The sequence below is a fragment of the Myxine glutinosa genome, chromosome 2, assembly GCF_964187855.1.
Source record: "Myxine glutinosa chromosome 2, kmMyxGlut1.1, whole genome shotgun sequence".
Classification (NCBI taxonomy): domain Eukaryota; kingdom Metazoa; phylum Chordata; class Myxini; order Myxiniformes; family Myxinidae; genus Myxine; species Myxine glutinosa.
Genome location: NC_136262.1, coordinates 10,775,505 through 10,800,398, shown reverse-complemented (window position 1 = coordinate 10,800,398; position 24,894 = coordinate 10,775,505). Strand labels below are relative to the sequence as shown.

Below are 24,894 nucleotides of genomic sequence, written 5' to 3'. Positions count from 1 at the left end.
ACAACTTGTGGATATAAAACACGCAATCGTCGTGTTTTATATAAAACTTGTGCTTGGATATAAAACACGCAATCGTCGAAAAACATGAGCGAGGTGCCGAGGAGGACGTATATATCGGCAGAGGAGAAGAGCATGCCAGGCCACAACTTGTTCAGAGTGCCGGCGATAGCTCGCCTTCTCTTTGTGGAAAACACGGTGAGATCCTTAACATCCAACAACTAATGGGACGCAAACGGGGCGCCCAGTTTAGCGGTACACACATTGATGAATCACCCTGCCTGTGATTCACCCATGACAGGTTATAGCTGGGTCGGGATTCAAACCCAGGCTGGACAGTTTAGACTTTAGAGTCAAGTGTGCGTACCTCCAGTCCAGGCCATCCTGCCAACTTGTATGCTGCATACAGGTGAAATATAAAGCGCGAGATATTTTTATATATACTGTATATTTTTAAAAAAATTGGTGTGGTTTTTGGCGGGCTGGAACGGATTAATAGCATTTCAATGCATTTTAATGGGGAAATTTGATTTGAGAAATGAGCAATTTGAGTTACGAGCTCGGTCACAGAACGAATTAAACTCGTAAGTCAAGGTTCCACTGTATATATATATATATATATATATATATATATATATATATATATATATATATATATATATATATATATATATATATATATAATATATATATATATATATATATATATATATATATATATATATATATATATATATATATATATATATATGAAAATTGGACGTCACGTCTTTTCGAAGCTGCCCATGCGCTCACGCTTTCGAAGTTAAGTAATTTTTCACAATTGTGTTTTTGTCGAAACTGTATCTATCTTTCGGTGTGTGTACCTATAGTGTGTCTTTAGTAAGATTCTCGGTGTTAATTTTCCATACATGTATACAAAATCGTCGGTTAATTTCGTGTCGCGTATTCTGAGGCCTAGTAGGCTACCGTGTCCGACCTTGAGGCTTTGTTTTTCTCTCAGCGTTTCGTCGATTGCGCTGCAATTACTTTCATTCTCTGTTTTTGTCCCAGTCTCACCCAAAATTTTCCAAATTTCACCCAAAATTTTCACCTTTCACCCAAAATTAACACCGAGCATCTTACTGAAGACACACTATCGGTACACACACCGAAAGATAGTTACAGTTTCGACAAAAACACAATTTCACAGATTTATCCCATCTCGTCTTCAGTTGTCATACCCTTCCTCCCGTCCATGGTACACGGAATTTTGTGGTGAGGCTGTTGCCCAGAAACAACTTGCTTTCGTCTCCTGGAAAGCAAATCCAACGGAAGGAAATCTCATTTCCTTTCACAAAGCCCGAAACAAGTGTGTGTCCACCCTCAGGAGAGCCAGGAAACAATATCTCTCCGTTCTCAGGACCGAACTCTCTTATCTGTCTCCCTCTTGCAAATCCTGGTGGCGTCTGGTCAAATCTGTTTCTGGTGTTTGTTCCCCCTCCATCCCCTCCCTCACCTCAAACGGCTACACGGCTGACTCCGCACGTGACAAAGCTGAATGCCTCAACTCTGTGTTTGCCTCTAAATCTTGTGTCCCAAACCCATCCCTAACTGTACCCACCGTACCCAGTTGTACCCAGCTGCTCCTGGACTCCTGACAAGGTGGAAAAGTTTCTGTCAACCCTCGACTCTGATTCTGCAACTGGACCTGACGGCATCAGCCCACGGGTCCTAAAATCCTGTTCTTCCGCTCTTTCACTCCCTCTCTCTGTTCTCTTCACCCTCTCTTTTGCTCAAGGTCATCTGCCATCTGTTTGGAAATCAGCCAACATCACCGCTTTGCACAAAAAAGGTGCAAAAACAGATCCTAGCAACTACAGACCAATCAGCCTTCTCCCAATTATCAGCAAAGTCATGGAATCCATCATTGCTTCAGATATAAAATCTTTCCTCTTCTCCAATGGCTTGATCTCTGATCATCAATTTGGTTTCAGACCTGGTCACTCTACTCTGGACATGCTGCTTCTGCTTTCTCAACAATGGATGGAGGTCCTCGATGCCAAACAGGAAATTAGAGCTGTCTCCCTTGACATATCACGTGCCTTCGATACGGTCTGGCACCCCGCTCTGCTCACCAAACTCTCCTCCTTTGGTATCCATGGAAATCTCCACGCATGGCTGGCGGACTTCCTCTCGAGTCGTAGTCAACGTGTGGCCTTGAATGGGTTTCTCTCATCTCCTCTTCCTGTTCAGGCTGGAGTTCCCCAAGGCAGTGTTCTGGGCCCTGTGCTTTTTCTGGTCTTCATCAATGATCTCTCTGACTCCCTTGAAAATCCTCTCTATCTCTTTGCTGATGACTACTCTCTGTCGCTCCATTCCTCATCCCTCAGATCGGCAGTCTTCAGCCTCCTCATTCTCTGCAGACCTGGACAAAATCACAGACTGGGCAAACAAGTGGAACATGTCTTTCAATCCTGACAAATCTCACACTCTTACGATGTCTCTCCGAAAAGACCGACTGGACAACCCTCCCATCCACTTTCTGAATAATCCTCTCCAAGAAGTTCTGTCACTCAAGCTTTTGGGTCTCACTATCTGCCATGATCTTTCCTGGGAAAACCACATTTCAAATCTGGCCTCCAAAGCTAGTCGCCGACTGGAAATCCTCCGTCGTTCAAAGTCCTTCCTTGGCACACCTGAGCTCCTCACCACATACAAGGCTTTCATCCGCAGCTCAATGGAATACTGCTCTCCCCTCTGGGCTGGTACTCCTGCCTCACACCTAGCTCGTCTTCACGCTGTTGAAACCAAAGCATTCAGAATCATTGGAATCTCCCGCGATGAAGTTAACTCCAAGGGCCTTTCACTCACTCACCGCAGGCAGGTTGGTGGTCTTTCCGTCTTCTACCGACTCCTCTCTGGCGTTGCCACCCCCCCCCCCCCCCCAGCTCTCTCTGGGCTCTGTCCCACAAATATTCCTCCAGGACGCACAAGATCTGCCTGCAACCCTCTTATGGTTAAACTCCCAAAATCAAGACTCTCTGCTCACCTTCACTCCTTCATTCCTCTTTTCTTCCGCCTCTGGAACAAACTCCCTCACTCTCTTCAATCCCACTCCACCCTCCAGGTCTTTAAAACAGCTGTTCACCACCATCTCTTATCTTCCCCCATCCAAAACCTTGATCTTTTCTACCCCCGCTAATTTCACCCCAAATCCACTTTTTGGAAATACCAACTTCTGTCCTGGAAGTCCTTGGTGTCCTTGTGTTTTATACTTCTCCCACCCCCCCCCCCCCCTTCCCACGCCTCCTCCCCCCAAGCCCTCTCCCTCCCACACATCTCCCTGCTCTCAAATGATGTGTTTGTGTGCTTCCCCTTCTCTCCCCATCTTGTCTTCTGCTCCCTCTTTTTATATATTTTGTTTGTCTGGTTGATTTGTTTGTGAAATAAATGTTAGTTCTTTCACGAGCCTCGATTCAGTATCCAAAATATATATATATATATAAGATAAGAAAGTTTTTGTTTGTTAGTTTGGTTGTTTGTCTGCACGCGCTAATCTCCTGAACAGTGAAAGATAGGAGGAAACCTCTGAAACCAAAAATGTCGGGACAGGCCCCGGGAAGGTTATAGGCTAGGTGGCGAGGCCGCCTCGGCCAGGCTTGGCCCATTTCGCAATTAAAAGCTGAGCTGAATTATAGTAGTCAATCTTCTACGGCCACATGTAAAAGCTGAATTATAGTAGTAAATTCATTCAAAAATAACCAAAATTGTCGGGACGGGCTTCGGGAAGGTTATAGGCTCGGTATCGAGGCCGGTTGAGGCGGCCTCGGCCAGGCTGGGCCCATTTCGCAATTAAAAGCTGAGCTGAATTATAGTCGTCAATCTTCTCCGGCCGCGAGTAAAAGCTGAATTATAGTAGTAATTTCATTCAAAAAGAACCCTGCAACGCCGGGTGCTTTCAGCTAGTCTTCTAGCTCCAATAAATCATAAATCCAAACTGCATTTCGTCAATCTTCACTTTCTTCCTTATCCTCCTCTCCAACACCCTTTCCAATACCTTCATTCCATGCTCCAATAACTCTATCGCTCGGTACGAGCCACCCTCCAGAGGGTCACCTTTCCCCTTGTATAGAGGGACGAGGGTACTCAGTTCCCAATCCACTGGAATGCGGCCTTCTTTCACCACCAGATTACAGATCTCTGTCATTCTCTTCACACCCCAACTTCCTGCTGCCTTCAACATATCTCCCACAACTCTCGTCGGCCCTCCCGCTTTTCTACTCTTCATTGCTTTTATCGCCTCCTCAACTTCCTTCTCAATTATCTTCTCTGCCGGTCCTAAAACTGGGTTACTCTCTATGTTGCCATCCCATTCATTCTCTGCATTCAACAGTATTTCCATATATCTCTTCCATCTTCCTTTAATTCCATCTGGGTCCACAACGATTTGTCCCACTTCATCCTTCAAGCAACTCACCCCCAACACATCACACCTCTCTTTCGCTATCTGCTTTGCAATCCTGAATACCGCTCTCTGACCCTCTTCCAAATCCAAGCGTTCTCCGAACATTTTCCTACATGCCTCCTGTGCCTTTGCTGCCTCTTTCTTTGCAGCCTTCTTGGCTGCCTTATAACTTTCATGCTCTGCCTTTTCTGCCCCTATACCCTTCACCTTCTGCCACTCCTTGAACTTCTTCCTCTTCTCGTCAATCCTCTTTCCAACTTCATCATCCCACCACCATGTTTCCGAGTGCCTCGGTGGTCCTTTTGTCCATCCACATACCTCACCAACGGCTCCCAACAGACTATCTTTCATTGACATCCAACCACTTTCAAGCTCAACCACATCATCCTCTACCATACTCAGCCTCTCTTTTAATGCCTCCCTCACTGTCGCCTCTTTCAACCTCCACACCTTCATTCTCGGTTGGTACTTCACCCGCCGAGCTATCCTCGCACCTTTCACCCTTATGTTGCAGACAACCAAGTGGTGCTGTGAAACAGCCTCCTCCCCCAGGATCACTTTTGTCTCCCGGAGGTGCCCCCTACATCGCCTACGCACCAGCAGGTAGTCAACGGTTGTCGTCGACCCACCTGACGTGTTTGTAACAAGCTTATTATCCTCTTTCTGGAACTGAGTATTACAAATCAACAAATCAGCTCCATCAGCAAACTCCAAAATCCTTTCATCTTCTCCATTTCTCACACCATATCCATAACCCCCATGAACTCCCTCAAAACCGTCCATACTCCCTCCCACATGTCCATTTAGGTCTCCTCCTACCACAACAACTTCCTTATCTTTCACGTTTTCTATCAGCTTCTCTATTGCACACCAGAACTTGGCCTTCTCTTCATCGCTCCCACCAACCTGCGGAGCATATCCCGAGATGACGTTCACCAAGAGCTTTCCAATCATCATTTTCACCATCATCAACCTTTCACTCACTCTCGTCACACTCACCACACTGTCTACAAACTCCTCAGAAAACAGCACACCAACACCATTCACGCCTTCTGGGCACCCTTGCCACACAAACTTGTATTTCTGTCCCTGCCTACCCTTCACCATTCTCACACCACTTCCCTTCCATCTCGTCTCCTGCACGCAACATATGTTCACTCTTCATCTGACCAATACTTCCACCACTTCTCCTGATCATACCCTTTGCTAAGACACTTGAAATTTAGCTCAGGTGCCTCCCATTTCTCTTGATCATCTTTGAGATGTTTCTACACCTTGATTGGAGTCCACCTGTGGTAAATTCAATTGATTGGACATGATTTGGAAGCGCACACACCTGTCTATATCAGGTCTCACAGCTGACAATGCATATCAGAGCAAAAACCAAGCCATGAGGTCGAAGGAATTGCCTGCAGAGCTCAGAGACAGGATTGTGTCGAGGCACAGAATTGGGGAAGCCTACAAAAAATTTTCTGCTGCATTGAAGGTTCCCAAGAGCACAGTGGCCTCCATAATTCTTAAATGGAAGAAGTTTGGAACAACCAGGACTCTTCCTGGAGCTGGCCGCCTGGCCAAACTGACCAATCGGGGGAGAAGGGCCTTGGTAAGAGAGGTGACCAAGAACCCGATGGTTACTCTTGTTGAGCTCCAGAGATCCTGTGGGGAGATGGGAGAAACTTCCAGAAGGACAACCATCACTGCAACACTCCACCAATCTGGGCTTTGTGTTAGAGTGGCCAGATATACATTGTCAGCTGTGAGACCTTATAAAGACAGGTGTGTGCCTTTCCAAATCATGTCCAATCAATTGAATTTACCACAGGTGGACTCCAATCAAGGTGTTGAACTGTGCACCGCTTCTGTTGTAAGCTTTTTGAAAATGTCACCATGCATCTCTCCTGTGATTGTCTTTCAGCCTGGAAAGATTTGTCAAAAACATTGTCCCGACATGAAACCTCACCACACCACACAGCTTGCATGCAGACGTAGAAGGAATTGGATGCAAGGTTAAAAGCTGGAAAGACTCTCGATGATAAGCTCCAGAGTTTGATCGACCTGGAGAAAAAACATTGGAGAAACGTCCTTGAGCGTTTGATTGCAATTGTTCATTTTTTAGCTGAGAGAAATCTGGCATTCCTTGGGTCATCGAAAGGCCTCTACGAGCCTAACAATGGGAATTTGCTTGGGCAGTTGGAGTTGATGGCTCAATTTGACCCGGTCATGCAAGAGCATATCCGAAGATCATCAACTGGGGAAATACGAGACAACTATCTGAGTGCCGATATTCAGAACGAGTTCCTTGGATTAATTAACCAACAAAATCAGAAGTGAAATATGGCATTCACTTGAAATATAGAAAAGAAATATAGCAGAGTGAAATATAGAAATATAGCAGAAGTGAAATATAGAAATATAGCAGAAGTGAAATATTACATTCACTTCACTTCAGAAGTGAAGCATGTGTTTCAACTTACAAGTCCTACCTGGTGTTGCTTGATTGGACCCTAGATATCGGCCACCAAGAGCAATTTTCCATCATCATCCACTTCGTTCGTGTGCAAGATGGAGAGGCTTCTGAAATATGCGAACATTTCCTCTCAATCTTTGTTGTGAAAGACACGACCGGTATGAAACTAACGGAGAAGTTATTGGAAATATTGGACGGCTTTGGTCTGCCTTTGTCCGACTGTGGAGGCCAAGGATACGACAACGACAGCAACATGAAAGGGAAACGTTCTGGAGTTCAGGCTCGGATTCTGAAGATGAGCCCTCGGACATTTTATGTCCCCTGCAGTGCTGATAGTCTCAACTTTGTGGTTTCAGATGATGCTCAGTGCTCAGTAGTATCAATATCATTTTTTGGCTTCATGCAACAGCACGACATGCTGTAACTGACGATGCCGATAACTGTTGCATCTGCAGAACGCTCGTTTTCAAAGGTGAAGCTCACAATAGTCTAGTATCTACGGAGGGTATCCGTGCACCCCCCCCCCCCCAACCCCCAGGACTCTGCCAAACCAACGTTTTTAGCTTCATTTTATGGTCCTATTACGCATTTGAGATGTTAACAAAAAAAAATTCACAGCACTGGTGATATTCAAGATGTCGTCCAATATGGCCGCCAAAATGGGTAAAATCATAGAATATAGTATATAACATCTCAAAAATGTGACAAATTTTAGAAATAGTCATTGGGATTTGGTTCCTGGTCATGAGTAACTAATTTCCGATGATTGGATTTTGTTGCCATTTTTTTAAATCCAAGATGGCGTCCAAAGTGGCCACCAAAATATGCAAAATCATAGAAAATTATATATAACAGCCAAAACCTGTGACAAAATTGTAAATTAATCATTCAAATAAAATGTTTCTTATCATTCGTAACTAATATCTGGTTATTCTAATTCTGTTGCTATTTTTTAAGTTGAGTACTAAGTCATAGTATTCCACCTTGGAATATCTGATGAAAGAATAATGGTACTAAAATGGACATTTTATATACCGACTGTCCACCGCTTATCAAACTATGCTAGCAAACTTTCATATTCATAGTTTCAGGAAATACTTGTGCTGATTCATACAATTGTTCGTACTTTGACGTAGAATTCCACCTCGGAATATCTGATGAAAGAAGAATGGTACTAAAATGGACATTTTATGTAGCGACTGTCCACCGCTTATCAAACTATACACACAGAGCTGGACTTCAATGAGTAAAGACAAATAGCTTTTCAACTGTGTTATACTCATGCTTGCTACATTGTTGGTTGTGTTTAATTTTATGGAGTAATGTACGAGCAAACTTTCATAATTTCAGGAAACACTTGTGCTTATTCATACAATTGCCAGTACTTCGGCATGGAATTCCAGCTGGGAATATCTGGTAACAGCAGAAATGCTACTAAAATGGACATTTTATATAGTGATTGTCCACCGCTTATCAAACTATGCAAGCAAACTTTCATTATACAAGGAACACTTGTGATGATTCATACAATTGCCAGTACTTCAGCATGGAATTCCAGCTGGGAATATCTGGTAACAGCAGAAATACTACTAAAATGGACATTTTATATAGCGATTGTCCACCGCTTATCAAACTATGCAAGCAAACTTTCATTATACAAGGAACACTTGTGATGATTCATACAATTGCCAGTACTTCAGCATGGAATTCCAGCTGGGAATATCTGGTAACAGCAAAAATGCTACTAAAATGGACATTTTATATAGCGATTGTCCACCGCTTATCAAACTATGCAAGCAAACTTTCTTTATACAAGGAACACTTGTGATGATTCATACAATTGCCAGTACTGCTGGCCCTACGACACAAGACCCAGATGAAGTACACTTTCAAACTTCTCTGAAATGCAGCATCATTTCCCTCTGGTTGCTGGGCATTCTGCATCTCCATATTGGGACCTTTTCTCTTTGAAATATGAAGAGGCGGCAATGGAGCAGGTGTATCCAACTTAAGAGTGCAGTGCGCTCTTTACTTCTTGAGATTGTTGGGAGATCAGCGTGTCCTTGTGACTCTGCAGACGACTTGGATTATTGGAGCATGATACCAGCTGGCGTATTGAAAGCAGGCCTGCCATGTAAACCACCAGTGAGTAGCTGGTTGAAGTTATCCCATTCAGAATGGAAGACATCGTTATCTGGTGTCTTCACAATTTGTGGTGTCAGTATCGATGAAGTCTCCAAGGGCTACAGCAACCGCAGTCTCCAACTCCAGAGAAAACAGGTAACTCTCACAGTGGCCTAATCTGTTGAGGATGGTGATCAACTGCCTACTATGGTAGAGATGACGTAACGTCATACAGAGCAAAATGTGCTTCGGTAACTTCCATTCTCCATTGGATACATCCCGACAAAGGTCTTGTCCAATGGAGAACACTAGCCGTTCAGCCCAATCTGAAGAGCTTGTAGGTTGACCTGATATGACTAGATTGAGGAATCTTTTCAAGTTTGGTGGCATTACGTCGTCCTTCACTTCAAGAGCACTAGGTGGAGGAGGCCATGGCAGTTCCTTTGTCTGATTGAAAGCACGGAGTATGAGACCATGAAGCAGTAAAGCCACATCTTTAATGGAATCCTTGGATGCCAACTGATATGTTTCACTGATTGCTTCACCAAGTGTGATGTCGGTGCTGTAGACCAGGTAAAATGGCCAGGTGTTGTCATCTGGTTCTACTTTGGTGAAGGCTAGCTTAGGGCCCAGAACAGGATGAGTTTATAGTTTGCGTTTAAGTCTGTCAGCATGATAGTTCGGATTGGGGAATTGCGTCTCATCCAGCTTTGCAATGTAGAGGAGACGCAACGAATTTAGCTGCACTACTTTACGTCCAATGATTATTGTCTCGTCTACGTACTTTGCCACATGATTGAAGCATGCTTCATGTGCAGCTTCCAATGCTGCTTGTTGAGCAACAGCCTCCGGTTTGCCACTCCTCCAATGTGCAGGATTGGCTGTATACTGCTTTCTGCATTTTGGGTGGTATCAAATCCTCGGATTCGCCTTAAGAGCCACTCATGATTGTTCTCTTCTGCTATTTGCAGCATTTTCTGCCATCCATCACGTTCAAATGAAGAGGTGCCTTCCTTTGTGTCGATGCCTGCCTTTTTCACATGGATTCGGCCTTCAGTATTGCAGAAAATACAATCAGGTTAAAAAATGATCTTTTCTGATGCTTTCTTGCGCTTTACCCTTCCTTCTTGGCTGGTAGATGGTCCAGGAGCTTCAGGATCATTAGATGGTTTACTAACTGTTAACCTATGTAGGTTCAGGGTAAATCTTTGGTAACATCCTCGGTGATAGCCCTCGTTCTGGATCTCATCAGGAATGCCCTGACAGATATCTGTCATTCGATATGAAGAACCTGGTGGTTCAGCTAAGCTAAGCGACGATCCCGTATATTTTTGAGAAGTGCCAATCTATCATTTGGATTCGTCAAGTCTGAAAAATATGTGAACCGTCCATGCTTTATTCCAGACATATGAATGACACAATGTTCCCGTTTGCGTTTTCTTTCCATTTCAACAACTTTATTTTGACAATTACATTAAACTATTTCTTGCTTGTCTGACATCTTGACTTGTGATCTTGATCTTGACTAGCTACTGTTACGGATTCGTCACTTCCGGTGTTGTGATTTTCATCCACTTGAAACATTTCTGGTTCTATGTATTATTATTATTGTTTGATGGAAATAGCCATTATTATTGTAAAAGGGTTAATGTTAAATGAAACAGGAAACCGGATCGGGAACCGGAAGACGAAGAAGAGGAGGAGGTGAGAGAAAAGAAAGGAGCGAAAAGTCGGACAAGGAGCTGGTTGCTTTGCGTTCTGGATCGAACGTTGTCGAACAAGAGTCACGAGTCGACTTTGAATTTCCTGGATAGGAATTCCTGCGATAGGGGTTATCGCTGTGACTGATCAACCTGGGTGTCAGGTTTGGCGTTGGGATTCTGAAGAATCATCGCCGGGTCGTCGCGACTCGAGACCGAGCCGTCGGCCATTTTGATTCGTGCACTTCGCGCGTGAAGCAAGGTATTTGCTTTGTCAGCCATTTCCACCGCTTTCAGACGTATCTGATGTGTGTGTGTGTGCACCGTGGCTTTTGGAAGATTAATTTGCGGTTCGCCGACTGAGCCGTGAAAGTTCAGACCTGGAGGGCGCCTTTGGATTTCCCATTCGCCTTGAGTTTGCTTTATGCAGTTTTGGACCACGTGACTCTTTGCGCCGCTTCGGCCGCATACGCCTTCTGCTGTTTTGGCGGTGTGACCGGGCCCGTCATCTGAACGGGGTTCGGGTTTCGATTCGACATCGCTCTAATGATCACTGGAGGGGATCAACTTTGAGCTATAGAGACATTGGGGAATGTTCTTTTTTCACTCACTTGGAGCACAGTGAGTTATCCTATACTAGCTGATGGTACCATCATAAGATGTGTTGATTGTACTTTTGATTGCCATTATTGTTGTATCGTTATTCTTGTGTGATTTTTAATACAATATTTGTTTGTTGATAACCATTGGTGTGGTTTCCCTATCGATTTTTGACACAGAATAACATATTTTTCTGCCGTGGCTCCTCTCGGGGCTCGGAGGTACACTGTGACCAGGGGGTCGGGGAGGAGCACGTAACACTACGGTCTTGCTAAGCTAACTAATCTAACCTGGAAAGAGAAAAAAAATACACATAAAAAGATTAGTATACATAATACTTGAGTGTATGTAAATATCCAGTGTGTGTGTGTGTGTGTGTGTGTGTGTGTGTGTGTGTGTGTGTGTGTGTGTGTGTGTGTGTGTGTGTGTGACATTATATTTTGACTCCATGACTCATACATGTTGGATGCTCTTCTCCGCATCCCCTCTGAATATCTGAAGAATTTACGAGCATATATCCATAATAGACCAATTCCACCACGTAATACTTCAAAACAATTATCTTTTTGAGCACTTTTCAGAATGATGTGACATTCACTTTGTTCTGTTCTCGAGTTGTTGCCTTTGACCTTTATTTGCAGGAATTCATCATTTTTATCTGTGATCAGTTTGTTAGTGATCAGCAGAACGGGTCATTATTGACAGAGCTATGTGCGTATAGATATATTCAGAAATCATCAGATCTGCATTTGCTCTTTCCATCGTGAAATTCGAATAAACGACATCATTTTCCCTGTCGGAATTTCTCCTCAACTTTTTATTTTCACGATTGATTGATGTTTTTAACCCTTTGAGTACGGGTGACGTCCAGTGCCGCAACCCGCGAAAAAGTTTTGTGTACGGATGACGTTACTACACGTCATCGACTATACCTATAAATAGATCGTCAGTACGTGGTTGCATTCCCGTACCAAAATGCCAAATTAATCCCGTTTTATCAAATCTATCGAGGTTCGAGAATTTTTTTAAAATTTGTTTAGGTTGCTGGGGATCCTGGGATTATCAAAAAAAATCCCGTACTCAATGGGTTAAGAGGGTTCCACAAACTAATTTTGAAGCATTCTGAGATCATCTCAGCTCAGTTTCTGAGATATAAAGTTTTTTTTAATGTTTGTATTTTTGGTCATTGTGATTTTTTAAAGAGAAATATTTATTTTCGTATCCCAATGGAACCTGAGAGTCAATTCCTAAGTCAGATTTGATTTGATTTGCCTCAATTCATAGATTTGATGGGCCTTAATGCAAAAACCCACTTATTTATTTGATGATTTATTCCAGAGTTATTGTTAGAAATGTGATTTTCACCCTTTGATGACCTTGACATTTGACTCGGTTCATTGTTGGCCACATATCACACTCTGGTTGACCCATACTACTATCCTATAAAGTTTGGTTACACTTGGTGCAGGCATAGCCGAGATATGACAATACATTACCCATGATGGTGTGGAAAGACGGATACACGCAGAGACATACAGAACTGGTCATTCTAATACTTCGCTTAACCCCCTCCGGAACCGAGCTATGAATCGATTCTTCGCCTGAAGATCTGTCACCATATTATTAGCCCTCCAATAGAAAGGGCCCCCACGTCAGGTTTTCAGGGGGCCCCCCCACTTGAGGCTTGCAGGGGGCCCCCCACATACCTAGCGGAGGCCCTGTGTATGCTTGTACAGTTTCTGCTTCGCCATTCACACAAGGGTTTTCCCAGTTTCAAACCTTTGTTGGCGTAAAACGATATCCTCTGCATATATTCATCTGTATGCAGTTGTTTTATTGGGCCCTTTTGTCCTTTGAGACATAAAGTATGATTTCCTCGTGCCTATGTTGCTCCTATAATAATGACCATCTTGTGTTCATTAACCAATCGCAGAATGCCTTAGTCAGTATAACTGTGGGGAATACGTACAGTGGCCTGTCTGGAGAATTTCCCGTTTGTCTTTATCCTTGTTTTTATTTCCATATTTTCACGATTATGTATCAATACCCATTTTAAGTCTTTTTGTTTATTTTGTTTTTGTTCTTATCCAGCCCACTGTGGAAGCAGCCTAAGTTGTTGTCGGTGAATCCTGATGCGGTGGCCTTCCCAAACCTGCATAACCGACGCCCACAAGTGCGACCACTTTTTCCGGGCGAGAGTGGTGCTTGGGACGTACCTGGAGGTACGTATACCTTATCATATCCCCTTGCAGCAAATATAATAATATAGATTTTCATGGAGCCGGGTCTGTTTGGGTCATCTGAGCAGTTACTTGAATCCTAAACCTGCCGTAAATTGCAAAAGGCGATACTTGGATGAATCGAAGGACTCTTACACATCAATGCTTTCCATGCGTTTCTGCTTTTGTAAGGAAAATGGAGAAAAGGGTAATTACCTCCACCAGTGAAGGTGGGCGAAGGTTATGTTTTCACCACCCATCTGTCTGTCTGTCTGTGAGCAGGATATCTCAGAAAGTTATTGATGGATTCGGACAAAATTTGGTGGACAGGTTGGGTGTGTGACAAGGACGAATTTATTAGATTGTGGTGAAGATCCAGATCCTGATACTATAATTTTTAAGTGGTTCTTCACCATTGAGAAATAGGGCCAAAAACGATATATAGCACTATATCTCACAAAGTTGTGGACGAGTTATGACAAAACTAGGCACATGTGTTGGTTCGGCGACAAGACCAAGTTGATTCCATTTCGGTTCAGGTTCGAATCCAGATCCGGCCCATTAGTGGGATACAAAATGTAAACTGTTCAGCCTGGCAGAGGTATATATGCGCACTACTACCGAGTGCCGCTCTAGTTCTACCTGTTTTGGTTTGGTGTATGCACTTATGTATTGATCAATTCGATCAATACACAAACAATAGTTTCCTCCTTTCTCTTTAATATCTAATATCTATATTTTCCTGTGTGGCCCCCACCTCGAGTGGCCTTAAAGGCTTTGTGGCGGGAGATATCTAATTTGAAGAAAAAAACATTTCCGACACTTGTACTAAGAATAAATAAAAATAGAAACAACTTCTGCCACATTCAATTATTAAAAAGACCAAGTCTGGATATGTCGTTCGTGAATTATTTGAAGGCCCGTTCCCCTTAAATAGTGCCACGAGTAGCTTTGTTACCTGCCACCTGCTTGTTTACCTGTCACTATGGCAGTTCTGATCCAGATGTTGGCTTGACGGTTAAGGTGGCTGCCTTGAGATCTTAGGATCCTGAGTTTGAATCCCTGTCATGCTGTTGAATTAACACCAGATGGGTTGACTCAGCCCATTATCCTTCTGAGGTCAGCAAGATGAGCACCAGCTGACTGGTAATGGGGAGCATTGCATCAGCTGCACAGCCGTACCCCAAGAAAATGATGCAGCCAGCAGCCACAGGCTGCATACGCACCACCACCATTGCAGTTTAGCATTTTTTGCAGATGCAGATTGATAAAACTCATAAAGCAAAAGCGCTACTTATAAACGTCTTGAAACATTACTCCTGTGTATAATCTTTCTGGAATCTAACAACAAATAATACCGACTCCACACCGCTCTTTTGTAAAGATTTATTTCTCTTTCAGGGAAGTTTTCCAGGTAATTTCACTTTTGTCCTCAAAAGTAAAGAACTCTGAGATGAACATGCTATTGTTGACTTCCCATGTCTGTGCTGGAGATGGATCTCATGTTGTGATTTCATTATTGAGAAACTTCTGTTTTAAAACCTCCTTGTACTTTCCCATGCAGATTTCTCATTAAACATTTTTGTTTGAATGTAGGTTTAAGAAACATCCTATCGGTCTCGTTCTTTAAGTTTATATAAATAATCATCATTTTCTCTCCATTGATTTGCCCTCAGGAATGTTGTTCAAAAATGACAAAATAATCTTCTTTTTTTTTATTACAACAGCCATACAATTGTGTACTTGACCCTAAACTTTCTTGGCACTTTCAAAATAAATCATGGTAATTCCTCTTATTTTTCTTCTAATTCTTCTTTTTCTACTAATTCTTCTTCTTGTACTTCCTATTCTTCCTCATGAAGCACATGCCTTCTGGTTACATCATTGCAAGGGAGCTTGGCTTTGATGTTGATGCAGTGTTTCCTGTAGGTTGAATGAATGAATGAATGATCGTTTTAAGGCCATTTTCCCCCGCTAGAGTGGGGGTTAGCCTTGCGGGCCCCATGACAATCATGGTTCCCTGTTTGAGGCAATGTTTTTATGGCCGGATGCCCTTCCTGACGCCAACCCTTGGTCACGCTCTTACGATGCGATGTAGGTTACTGCAGGAATTTTTGTAATTTGTTTGGGATGCCCTTGATGACCTGTGTACTCTGTTGAAAGATACCATGGGATCGAACGTCCATCAAATAGTGCTGGCAGGCGTGGCCTCACTTGAACATGAATCCGAGGAATGGCACACACTCTATGGTGCAATGCCCTGTCTGTGAAACATGAATGAAATCGTTTTTGGTTCAAAGTTAAAATGATATGTCAGTTAAAATCACAATCGATTCAAATCAGGTGTGCAAATTATTCCCACAACATGACTCACGGGACGCTGGACATCAACAAATTTAAAGCCAGAAGGATATAGGGTCTTTCGCCGTAAGACCGGGTGAGGGCTCTATGTACTGGGTCTGCATATGGGATCCCACCTGTTCTGTGATACACGTACGGGATCCCACCTGTGGGATGCACATACCTGTTCTCTGGATGCACATATGGGATACTACCTTTTCTCGGGATACACATGCAGAATCCCACCTGTTCCTATAGTCCACATACAGGATACCTTCTGTTCTCGAGGTACACGTTGTTACGGATTCGTCACTTCCGTTGTTGTGGTTTTCATCCCCTTGAAACATTTCTGGTTCTATGTAGTATTATTATTATTGTTTGAGGGAGATAGCCATTATTATTGCCACAAGGTAAAAATGTTAATGTTAAATGAAACAGGAAACCGGATCGGGAACCGGAAGAGGAGGAAGAAGAGGAGAGAGAAAAAGGAGGCGGGGCGAGTGAACTCGGACAAGAAGCGAGTCGCTTCAAGCTCCGTAGCAAGCATTGTCGAACGAAAGTCGCGAGTGAAATTTGAGTTCCTTGAAAGGAATTCCTGCGATAGGTGTTATCGCTGGGATTGAGAAACCTGCGTGGTCAGGTTTGGCGTTGGGATTCTGACGAATCATCGCCGGGTCGTTTCGACTCAAGTACGAGCCGTCGGCCATTTTGACCCTCGCACTTTGTTCATCGCAAAAGGTCTTTGCTACGCGTCAGTTCTGTCACCATCCTGTCGTCTGTCAGGGATGTGTGTGCGCAACGCGGAGTTTGAAGATTAATTTGCGGTTCGCCGACTGAACAGTGAACGTTCATATCTGGAGGGCGCCTTTGGATTTCCCATTCCTCCGTGAGTTTGCCTGACACGGTTTTGGACCACGTGACTCTTTATGCTGCTTCGGCCGCCTACGCCTGTGAGCTATTTTGGCAGTGTGCCCGGGCCCGTCATCTGAACGGGGTTCGGGTTTCGATTTGATCTCGCTCTGACACTCGCTGAAGGGGATCACCTTTGAGTTATAGAGACATTGGGGAGTGTTCTTTTTCACTCACTTGGAGCACAGTGAGTTAGCTTACCCTAGCTGATGGTACCATCATAAGATGTGTTGATTGTATTGTTGATTGCTATCGTTAAAAAAAAACCACCTTTAGAGGCCATTTTTCCCTGCAAGTGGGGGTTGGCCTTTTCGGGAACCGTGGTTGTTGTTGTTTTTCGGTCACCTTTTTGAAGCAATGTTTTACGGCCGGATGCCCTTCCTGACGCCAACCCTTTTTGCCGCCTTTAACGACAAACAGGGAATTACCAGTGAACTGGTCCTCAATTAGCCGACCTCGGAAGGATGACAGGCTGAGTCAACCCCCCTGGCGTTAATTCAGCGATCGACCGGGATTCGAACCCAGGATCCTAGGATCCTAAGCTGACACCCTAGCCGCTAGCCCAACACCATGGTTGATTGCTATCGTTGTTGTATCGTTATTCCTGTGTGATTTTTAATACATTATTTGTTTGTTGATAACCATTGGTGTGGTTTCAATATTGATTTTGACTCGGAATAACACATTTTTCTGCCGTGGCTCCTCTCGGGGTTCGGAGGTACACAGTGACCAGGGGGTCGGGGAGGAGCACGTAACAACGTGCAGGATCCGACACTTGCTTTGAGTTGTGATCCCAGAGTCCATAAATGTGTAATTAATTAATCCAAAACAAGACTGTCTATTTACTTATGACGCTTTCTTGCGGGTATGGTAGAGTTAATAAGTACTTTGATAAATTGTACCATTTGTATTGAATCGTTTTGTCTTGTAGTTAAAAAAGAAACTGTGGAAAAAGTTGGACTTGCTGCCGATATTGTATGCCTTGCCATTTTTTTGGGGAACACCGGTCTCTACTTTCAAATGCAGCTGTCTGCGGCGCTTGTCAATCGTGTTGGGTTGGGAGTGATACCCAGCAAACGCCCTGCAACATTTTAAATGTTTCCACAAGGCTTTGTTGCTTTGTTGCAAGGCTGTTTGTTTGTCACAAGGGTTTGTGTTGAAATAGCAACGTCAAGAAAAGTTACAGAAACGTTGCGTATTTGCTTGGTCATCCCCTGGCATTGAGCCCAGCTCTTGTCGTCACGGAGCTCCTGGCCTGGGCTGAACTCCCTTAGACAAATATCACCCTGCTGTATCCACGTTCCTTGTGAAACTGTATTGTTCTTTTTCCCTGCATGTTGGAGTTGAATCATCGCTGAAACTTTCCTAAATATTGAACTAGCTGTTGCAGAATTGTAACTTTGTGAATGGTGAAGAAGTTTTTGATTCGATCCAACATTGAGAAAATATCGACAACATTTAATTGGTGTAAATAGTGAGCGATATTTATATATATCATTTCTTTCCCAAATATATTCTCATGGGACGTGGGGAGAAACATGGAATTGCGATTGTAGAGCTGGTGTAAATTTGGAAAGAAAAAAAAAAGTTTGCTAACGTAGGCATCGTGTTGACAGATGTTCAGCGATGCTTTTGACCAAAGTGGTCCATTTTTAATGAAATCCCCCCTCGTCCCATCCCTTCTCCCTCCCTCCCATAGATTCTCTCTTGCCTCCTTATTCCCTTCTCTCACTCTTCCCTCATTGCCATGTTTTCCTCTTTTTATTTCCCGTGCTATTGTGAGGCATTGGTAACACTGCACATTGTTCCACCCTAACTGATTCTCTAACATTGACCATGATAAAAGATGTTCACTGTAAAATGTCAACACCAACATGATTAAACTCTGAGAGTTTGAGTACCAGTTCACTGGTAATTCCCTGTTTGTCGTAAAAAGGCGACAAAAAGAGTTGGCGGCAGGAAGGGTATCCGGCCATAAAACATTGCTTCAAAAAGGGGACCAAAAAACAAAAACAAAACAACAACAACCACGGTCCCTGAAAAAGGCCAACCCCCGCTTGCGGGGAAAAAATGGCCTCTAAAGGTGTTTTTTTTTTTTTAGTTGCCCTTTTTCATCCACATAAGCAAGTGTGTGGGGCAAATTTTTCCAATAAAAGTTTGGCCAAACTAGTGTTCGAGGCAAATGAGGAACGTTTGTACTTTTTCAGATGTAAATTTTTCTGAGTTCACACAAACCAGTTGGCTGAGGTTGCATTTAACGTGTGCGCACGTATCATGTACATATCCGTATGTATGTATGGCTCAGACGACATACCTGTGTCATGGATGAAATTTCACTTGAGACTAAATCTTCTCTTTCCTCATTATTATATAAGAGTATTCCTGTATTTGGCACAATTTATTGGTTGCATCATGTTCAAAATAACTGATTAACTTAATCAGGAATCTATTTATTAATTTGTTTGAAGTTGAGTTTATGAGTGATCAAGATGGGTTTTAATTGTTGTTTCCGTCACACAGGAATCATGCCAGGACGATACAATCAGGATGTTGGCCATACCATCCCCGTATTTGCTTTCTTTGGGGCGATGCTGGTCCTGGCCTTCTTCGTCGTGCAAATTACGAAGAGCCGAAATCGGCCCAAGCGGCGGAAACCCACGCGGCCCAAGCGACCGCCCGTCGCAATCCGACCCACGGTGTGACGGCCCTATAGCCGCGTGTTCTCCAAAAACGGCTCCACACAAATGTTGCATCGCACATCCATTTGGTGAACTTGTGGAGATGGCATGTGCAGCATGTGCAGTATGGGCAGATTGGCCGTAAGAAAATGGCCTGCTGATGTGAGCGGTTAATTTCACATGTTAACGCCGCAACACGCCCATCCGGTGCACAGCAGAAATACTGCGTCAATATCCATCCGAGACCTCTCGAAGACTTTGAGTAGGAGGCCTCCAGCTGCTAACCACCTAGTCATGGACACAGCTTTGGATGCTCCAGAGACATGTGACGGTTTCCTGACTTTGTTCACTGTGTTGCTCCGGCCACAGAGACTACTGCTTGACGTTAACGGACACGTGCCGCAGACGTTTGCACAGAAGGAGGTGCTTTTCTTTTTGTACCCACGAAACAACCTCGTTTGGTACCTTTTTTGTTTTTGTTTTAGCAAATCAATGTAGCTTTATTTATGGATGTCTGATGCATCGTTGTACACACCATGGATCTTGTGATATATTTTAAAAGTACCACAAACCTGCATCATACCACATGAATAGTAATACATCTCTGTTGCTTATTACCAAAGAGATGTCTTCTGTTCGGGTCTTTGCACCATCGGACGGACGGAATACATCCGATACAAGTACGCACCGCTGGACCAAGGACAGCTGAAGATGCCAGTGTCGTGCCACTTTCAAGCCTATCGTCCTATGAAACACGCGTCACAACTTCCTGGTTCTGTGAACACCTTGAACAATAAATTAATTTTGGGCCCCAACCTGTCTACGTCATTGAACACACGTTTTGGGGATTTGTTCTTTCACTCGAATCAGAAGTCTGAAGCTGTGACACCAACGGGTGACGTCGACGAACTAGCACAACGACATCTTTGTCCTGACTTTTTCCGGGAGTTGTGGGAGGACATTTGTGTCCGGCGTTTCCTATAAAACGATAGGTTTAAGGTTCGTGTGAATCGTCCGTTTAGGGATTGCCTCGCTCAGTACATGAACCAGCGTGTTTGGTCATCGCACCTTCAACAATCGTTCGTTTTGGGCCTTTTTCATTCCCTGCATGGGGAAAGGAACCCTAACCCTAACCCTATTGGATGGGCATGGCTCCATCATCAGCTTTTGTACATTTTATTTTACGAGAAACCAGTACGTACAGTTCCGTGCACGTGTTTATACGTAGAGTTGGAGACTTCCTCATTTGACCTCCGTGCATCCATTTTGAGAACCATCCTGAGAATTTTGAAGGAAACGGAAAAAAACAAACCCTCCAATTTGATGAAGGGTGGTTTGTAACCTGCTCTTCCTGTCGTTTGCACAGCCATCTCTCAAATTGAGATCAGGTCGGTGAAATTGGACGAGACGCCTGCGAAACATCCATTTTTAACTTTGTTGTGTTTCATTTTGTTATTTTGAGATATGATTTATACTTTGAGGATTATTTTGGGATCATGGCTTTGCGGCTCGTACCGAGCACAGAAGGGAGTGGGTCTTCCCTCCCGGTTCAACTGATGTACAAGATTTTATAAACACTGAAAGGTATAGAATAAGTAAGCTGCTTCCTGTTTCTCATTTGTTTGAATTTTGTTTGTAAAAAATGTGTTGATTTGCATTACGGTGTTTGAAGGTGGATGAAAGGGGAAGTGTTCACCACTTGTTTATAAACATTCCAAAGAATCCTTCAATGTCATTTGTAACAGGGTATATCTTTAAGACTTCATTTTGTTTATACAAAATCATGCCTCATGGAAGAGCGAGGTGGTTATGAGGAAGTAAGGACACGACGAGGGAATGAACAAACAGGAAGAGAAGATAGTAGAGCGAAGGAAACATAACCTGCAAGTATATGGAGAAAGGTATAAGGATATAAATGATCATGGGTAGGGATGGAGGATGACATGACGTGGGATGGCGGTACACTGTTTATCGATCTTTATAGTTTAGACCCTAAAACAGGTTGAACTGAAGAGAAACAGGTTGAGATGGTTTGGTCATGTGTTGAGGAGGGATGAAAGTGACTGGTTGAGAGAGTGATGGAAATGAATGTATAAGGAAGTAGAGGACAGGGAAGACCGAGAAAGACTTGGCTAAAGATGGTGGAAGAAGAAATGCGGGCAAGGGGGTTAACAAGGGGAGATGCAGAAAATAGGGCAAAATGGAGAAGATTGTCATGGGGACCGCAAGGCTAACCCCCGCTCTAGCAGGGAAAATGGCCTTAAAATGCCTGTTGTTGTTGTATAGTTCAGCTTGACCCTTGAGAGTACTTTGAGAGGGACACTTCAAGAAGGTGATCCGCAAGAGTCCCATGGCAGGAATTTTTAATTTGTTCAGGGTACTCGTACACAATGGCTTCGCTCTTGTCAAAGGCCACGTGGGATACATAACATCCACCAGAAAATGATGGTACGTACACAGGACAATGCGAGTAAAACGTATTTTTGTGAGAGCTGCACCAATCCCGGAGATGTCCTTCTTGAAGAGTTAATTGAAGGCTTGTGATAATGTAAGAGTATCGATTATGAGGGATTTTAATTTTTCAGGGATAGATTAGGTCGAGTAACAGGCAACATCAGAGATGAGCATTTTCTAGATCCAGTTCAAGATTGCTTCTTAAACCAGTTTTTAGTTAAGCCCATTAGGTGGAGTGCAGTTACACTTCTTTTTTGCTTGCAAAATCGAAGAATTTTCAAGTATATTTGTCGATTGCGTATTCTGTCTGTCACTCGTCTACAGGTCACAATTCTAAACCGACCGTCATGAAACTTCACCAAGTTGTACAGGTCGCCACAATTGAGAAGCCGATTGATTTTGAGGTCAAAGGTCATCTGGAGGTCGCATTTCTAAAATCGACGTTTTTCATCCGATTTGACTTGAAAATAGAACAGCATTTGCACATTGAGTCACTAAATTAGGAAACCAACTATTTTTGAGGTCAAAAGTCAACTCAAGGTCAAACTTCCAAAATCAATTTTCATCCAATTGACTTGAAAATTTAACAGCATTTGCATAGTGCCTCACTGAGTTGGGAAACCAACTATTTTTCAGGTCAAAAGGTCAAAGGTCAACTCGATGTCAAACTTCTAAAATCATCAATTTTCATTGAAAAATCGTCACTTTTCATCCTATTGACTGCATCCTCTTTTTCAGGGGGTGGGGGGTTGGATTTTTAAAATATCGTGCTCTTCGTGAAATCTTGTTTGTTTGTTTGTCAATTGCCTACAGGTCATAATTTTCAAACGATCTTTGCAAAACTTCACCAAACGGTGGAATTGGTCATAACCAAGAAGTCTATTGTTTTTGGGGTCAAAGGTCAACATCGACCAAAAGGTCAGCAGAAGCCAAATTTGTCAATTTTCATCTGATTGACTTGAAATTTAAAGAGGATTTGCATATCAGGCCACTGAACTCAACCACCAATTATGTTTCATATCAACATTGGCCAAAGGACAACGACTTAGGTGCAATTTCTAAAATCCTAAATTTTCATCCAATTGACTAAATTTGACCAGGATTTGCATATCACATCACTCGATTCAACCAACAATTATTTTTGAGGTGAAAAGGTCAACATGGGTGGAATTTCTAAAATTGTCAATTTTCATCTGATTGACTAAAAATTTGAAGATTTCCATATCAGGTTATTGAATTCAACCACCAATTTATTTTGCAGGTCAAAAGGTCAACATAGGCCTGATTTCTAAAATTGAGAGATAGGGCCAAAAACTATGTATATATTATGATATCTCAAAAAGTTGTGGACGAGTTATGACAAAACTATGTGGATGAGTTGGTCAGGTGTCAAGAACAAGCCAATTCGATTTTGTTTCAGATCCAGTGGGATACAAAAGGTATTTACTGGTCAGCCTGGCGGAGGTATGTGCTCTCAGGAGTGTCGTTCTACTTTGTTGTTTTGCCAAGTGTCGCTCTGAGTGATTGATTAATTATTTATTTACAGCGACAAGACAAAACTTGGGTTTATTTATTTTATTTGTTTGTTTATATATTTGCAGCGACGAGACAAAATTTGGGTTTATTTATTTATATTATTGATTTATTTACAGCGATGACACACGAAGCTGGGTTTATTTATTTATAATTATTTGTTTATTTGTTGACCGGCGACACACAAAGCTGGGTTTATTTATTTGTATTATTTTGTTTATTTATTTACACCAACGACACATGAAGCTGGGTATATTTATTTATAATTATTTGTTTATTTATTGACAGCGGCGACACACAAAGCTGGGTTTATTTATTTGTATTATTTTGTTTATTTATTTACAGCAGTGACACACGAACCTGGGTTTATTTATTTGTATTATTTTGTTTATTTATTTACAGCGACGACCCACAAAGCTGGGTTTATTTATTTATATTTATTTGCTTATTTATTTACAGCGACGACACACGAAGCTGGATTTATTTATTTATAATTATTTGTTTATTTACAGCGAAGACACACAAAGCTGGGTTTATTTATTTGTATTATTTTGTTTATTTATTTACAGTGACGACACACAAAGCTGGGTTTATTTATTTATAATTATTTGTTTATTTATTTACAGCCATGACACAAAGCTGGGTTTATTTATTTATAATTATTTGTTTATTTATTTACAGCCATGACACATAAAGCTGGGTTTATTTATTTATAATTATTTGTTTATTTATTTACAGCCATGACACATAAAGCTGGGTTTATTTATTTATAATTATTTGTTTATTTATTTATAGCCATGACACAAAGCTGGGTTTATTTATTTATAATTGTTTATTTATTTACAGCAACGACACACGAAGGTGGGTTTATTTATTTATAATTGTTTATTTATTTACAGCAACGACACACGGTGGGTTTATTTATAATAGTTTATTTATTTACACTTTACAGCGACGACACACGAAGCTGGGTTTATTTATTTGTATTATTTTGTTTATTTATTTCCAGTGACGACACACAAAGCTGGGTTTATTTATTTATAATTATTTGTTTATTTATTTACAGCCATGACACACAAAGCTGGGTTTATTTATTTATAATTATTTTGTTTATTTATTTACAGCCATGACACACAAAGCTGGGTTTATTTATTTATAATTATTTGTTTATTTATTTACAGCAACGACACACGAAGGTGGGTTTATTTATAATTATTTATTTATTTACAGCGACGACGCACGAAGCTGGGTTTATTTATTTATAATTATAATTTTTTATTTATAGCCATGACACACAAAGCTGGGTTTATTTATTTATAATTATTTATTTACAGCAACGACACACGAAGGTGGGTTTATTTATAATTGTTTATTTATTTACACTTTACAGCGACGACGCACGAAGCTGGGTTTATTTATTTATTTT

General features: G+C 42.3%; 1 protein-coding gene across 1 annotated transcript in view; it reads left to right on the top strand.

Moving 5' to 3' along the window:
- The window catches only part of MBTPS1 (membrane bound transcription factor peptidase, site 1), a 197,594-nt gene extending 176,389 nt beyond the window's left edge, over positions 1-21,205 (top strand). Inside the window, exons 22-23 of the mRNA XM_078772991.1 lie at positions 13,427-13,557; positions 19,324-21,205. Of these exons, the coding sequence (XP_078629117.1) occupies positions 13,427-13,557; positions 19,324-19,505 (313 nt within the window). The 3' untranslated portion in view covers positions 19,506-21,205. The remainder of the gene's footprint in view (positions 1-13,426; positions 13,558-19,323) is intronic.
- Positions 21,206-24,894: the final 3,689 nt, after the last annotated feature.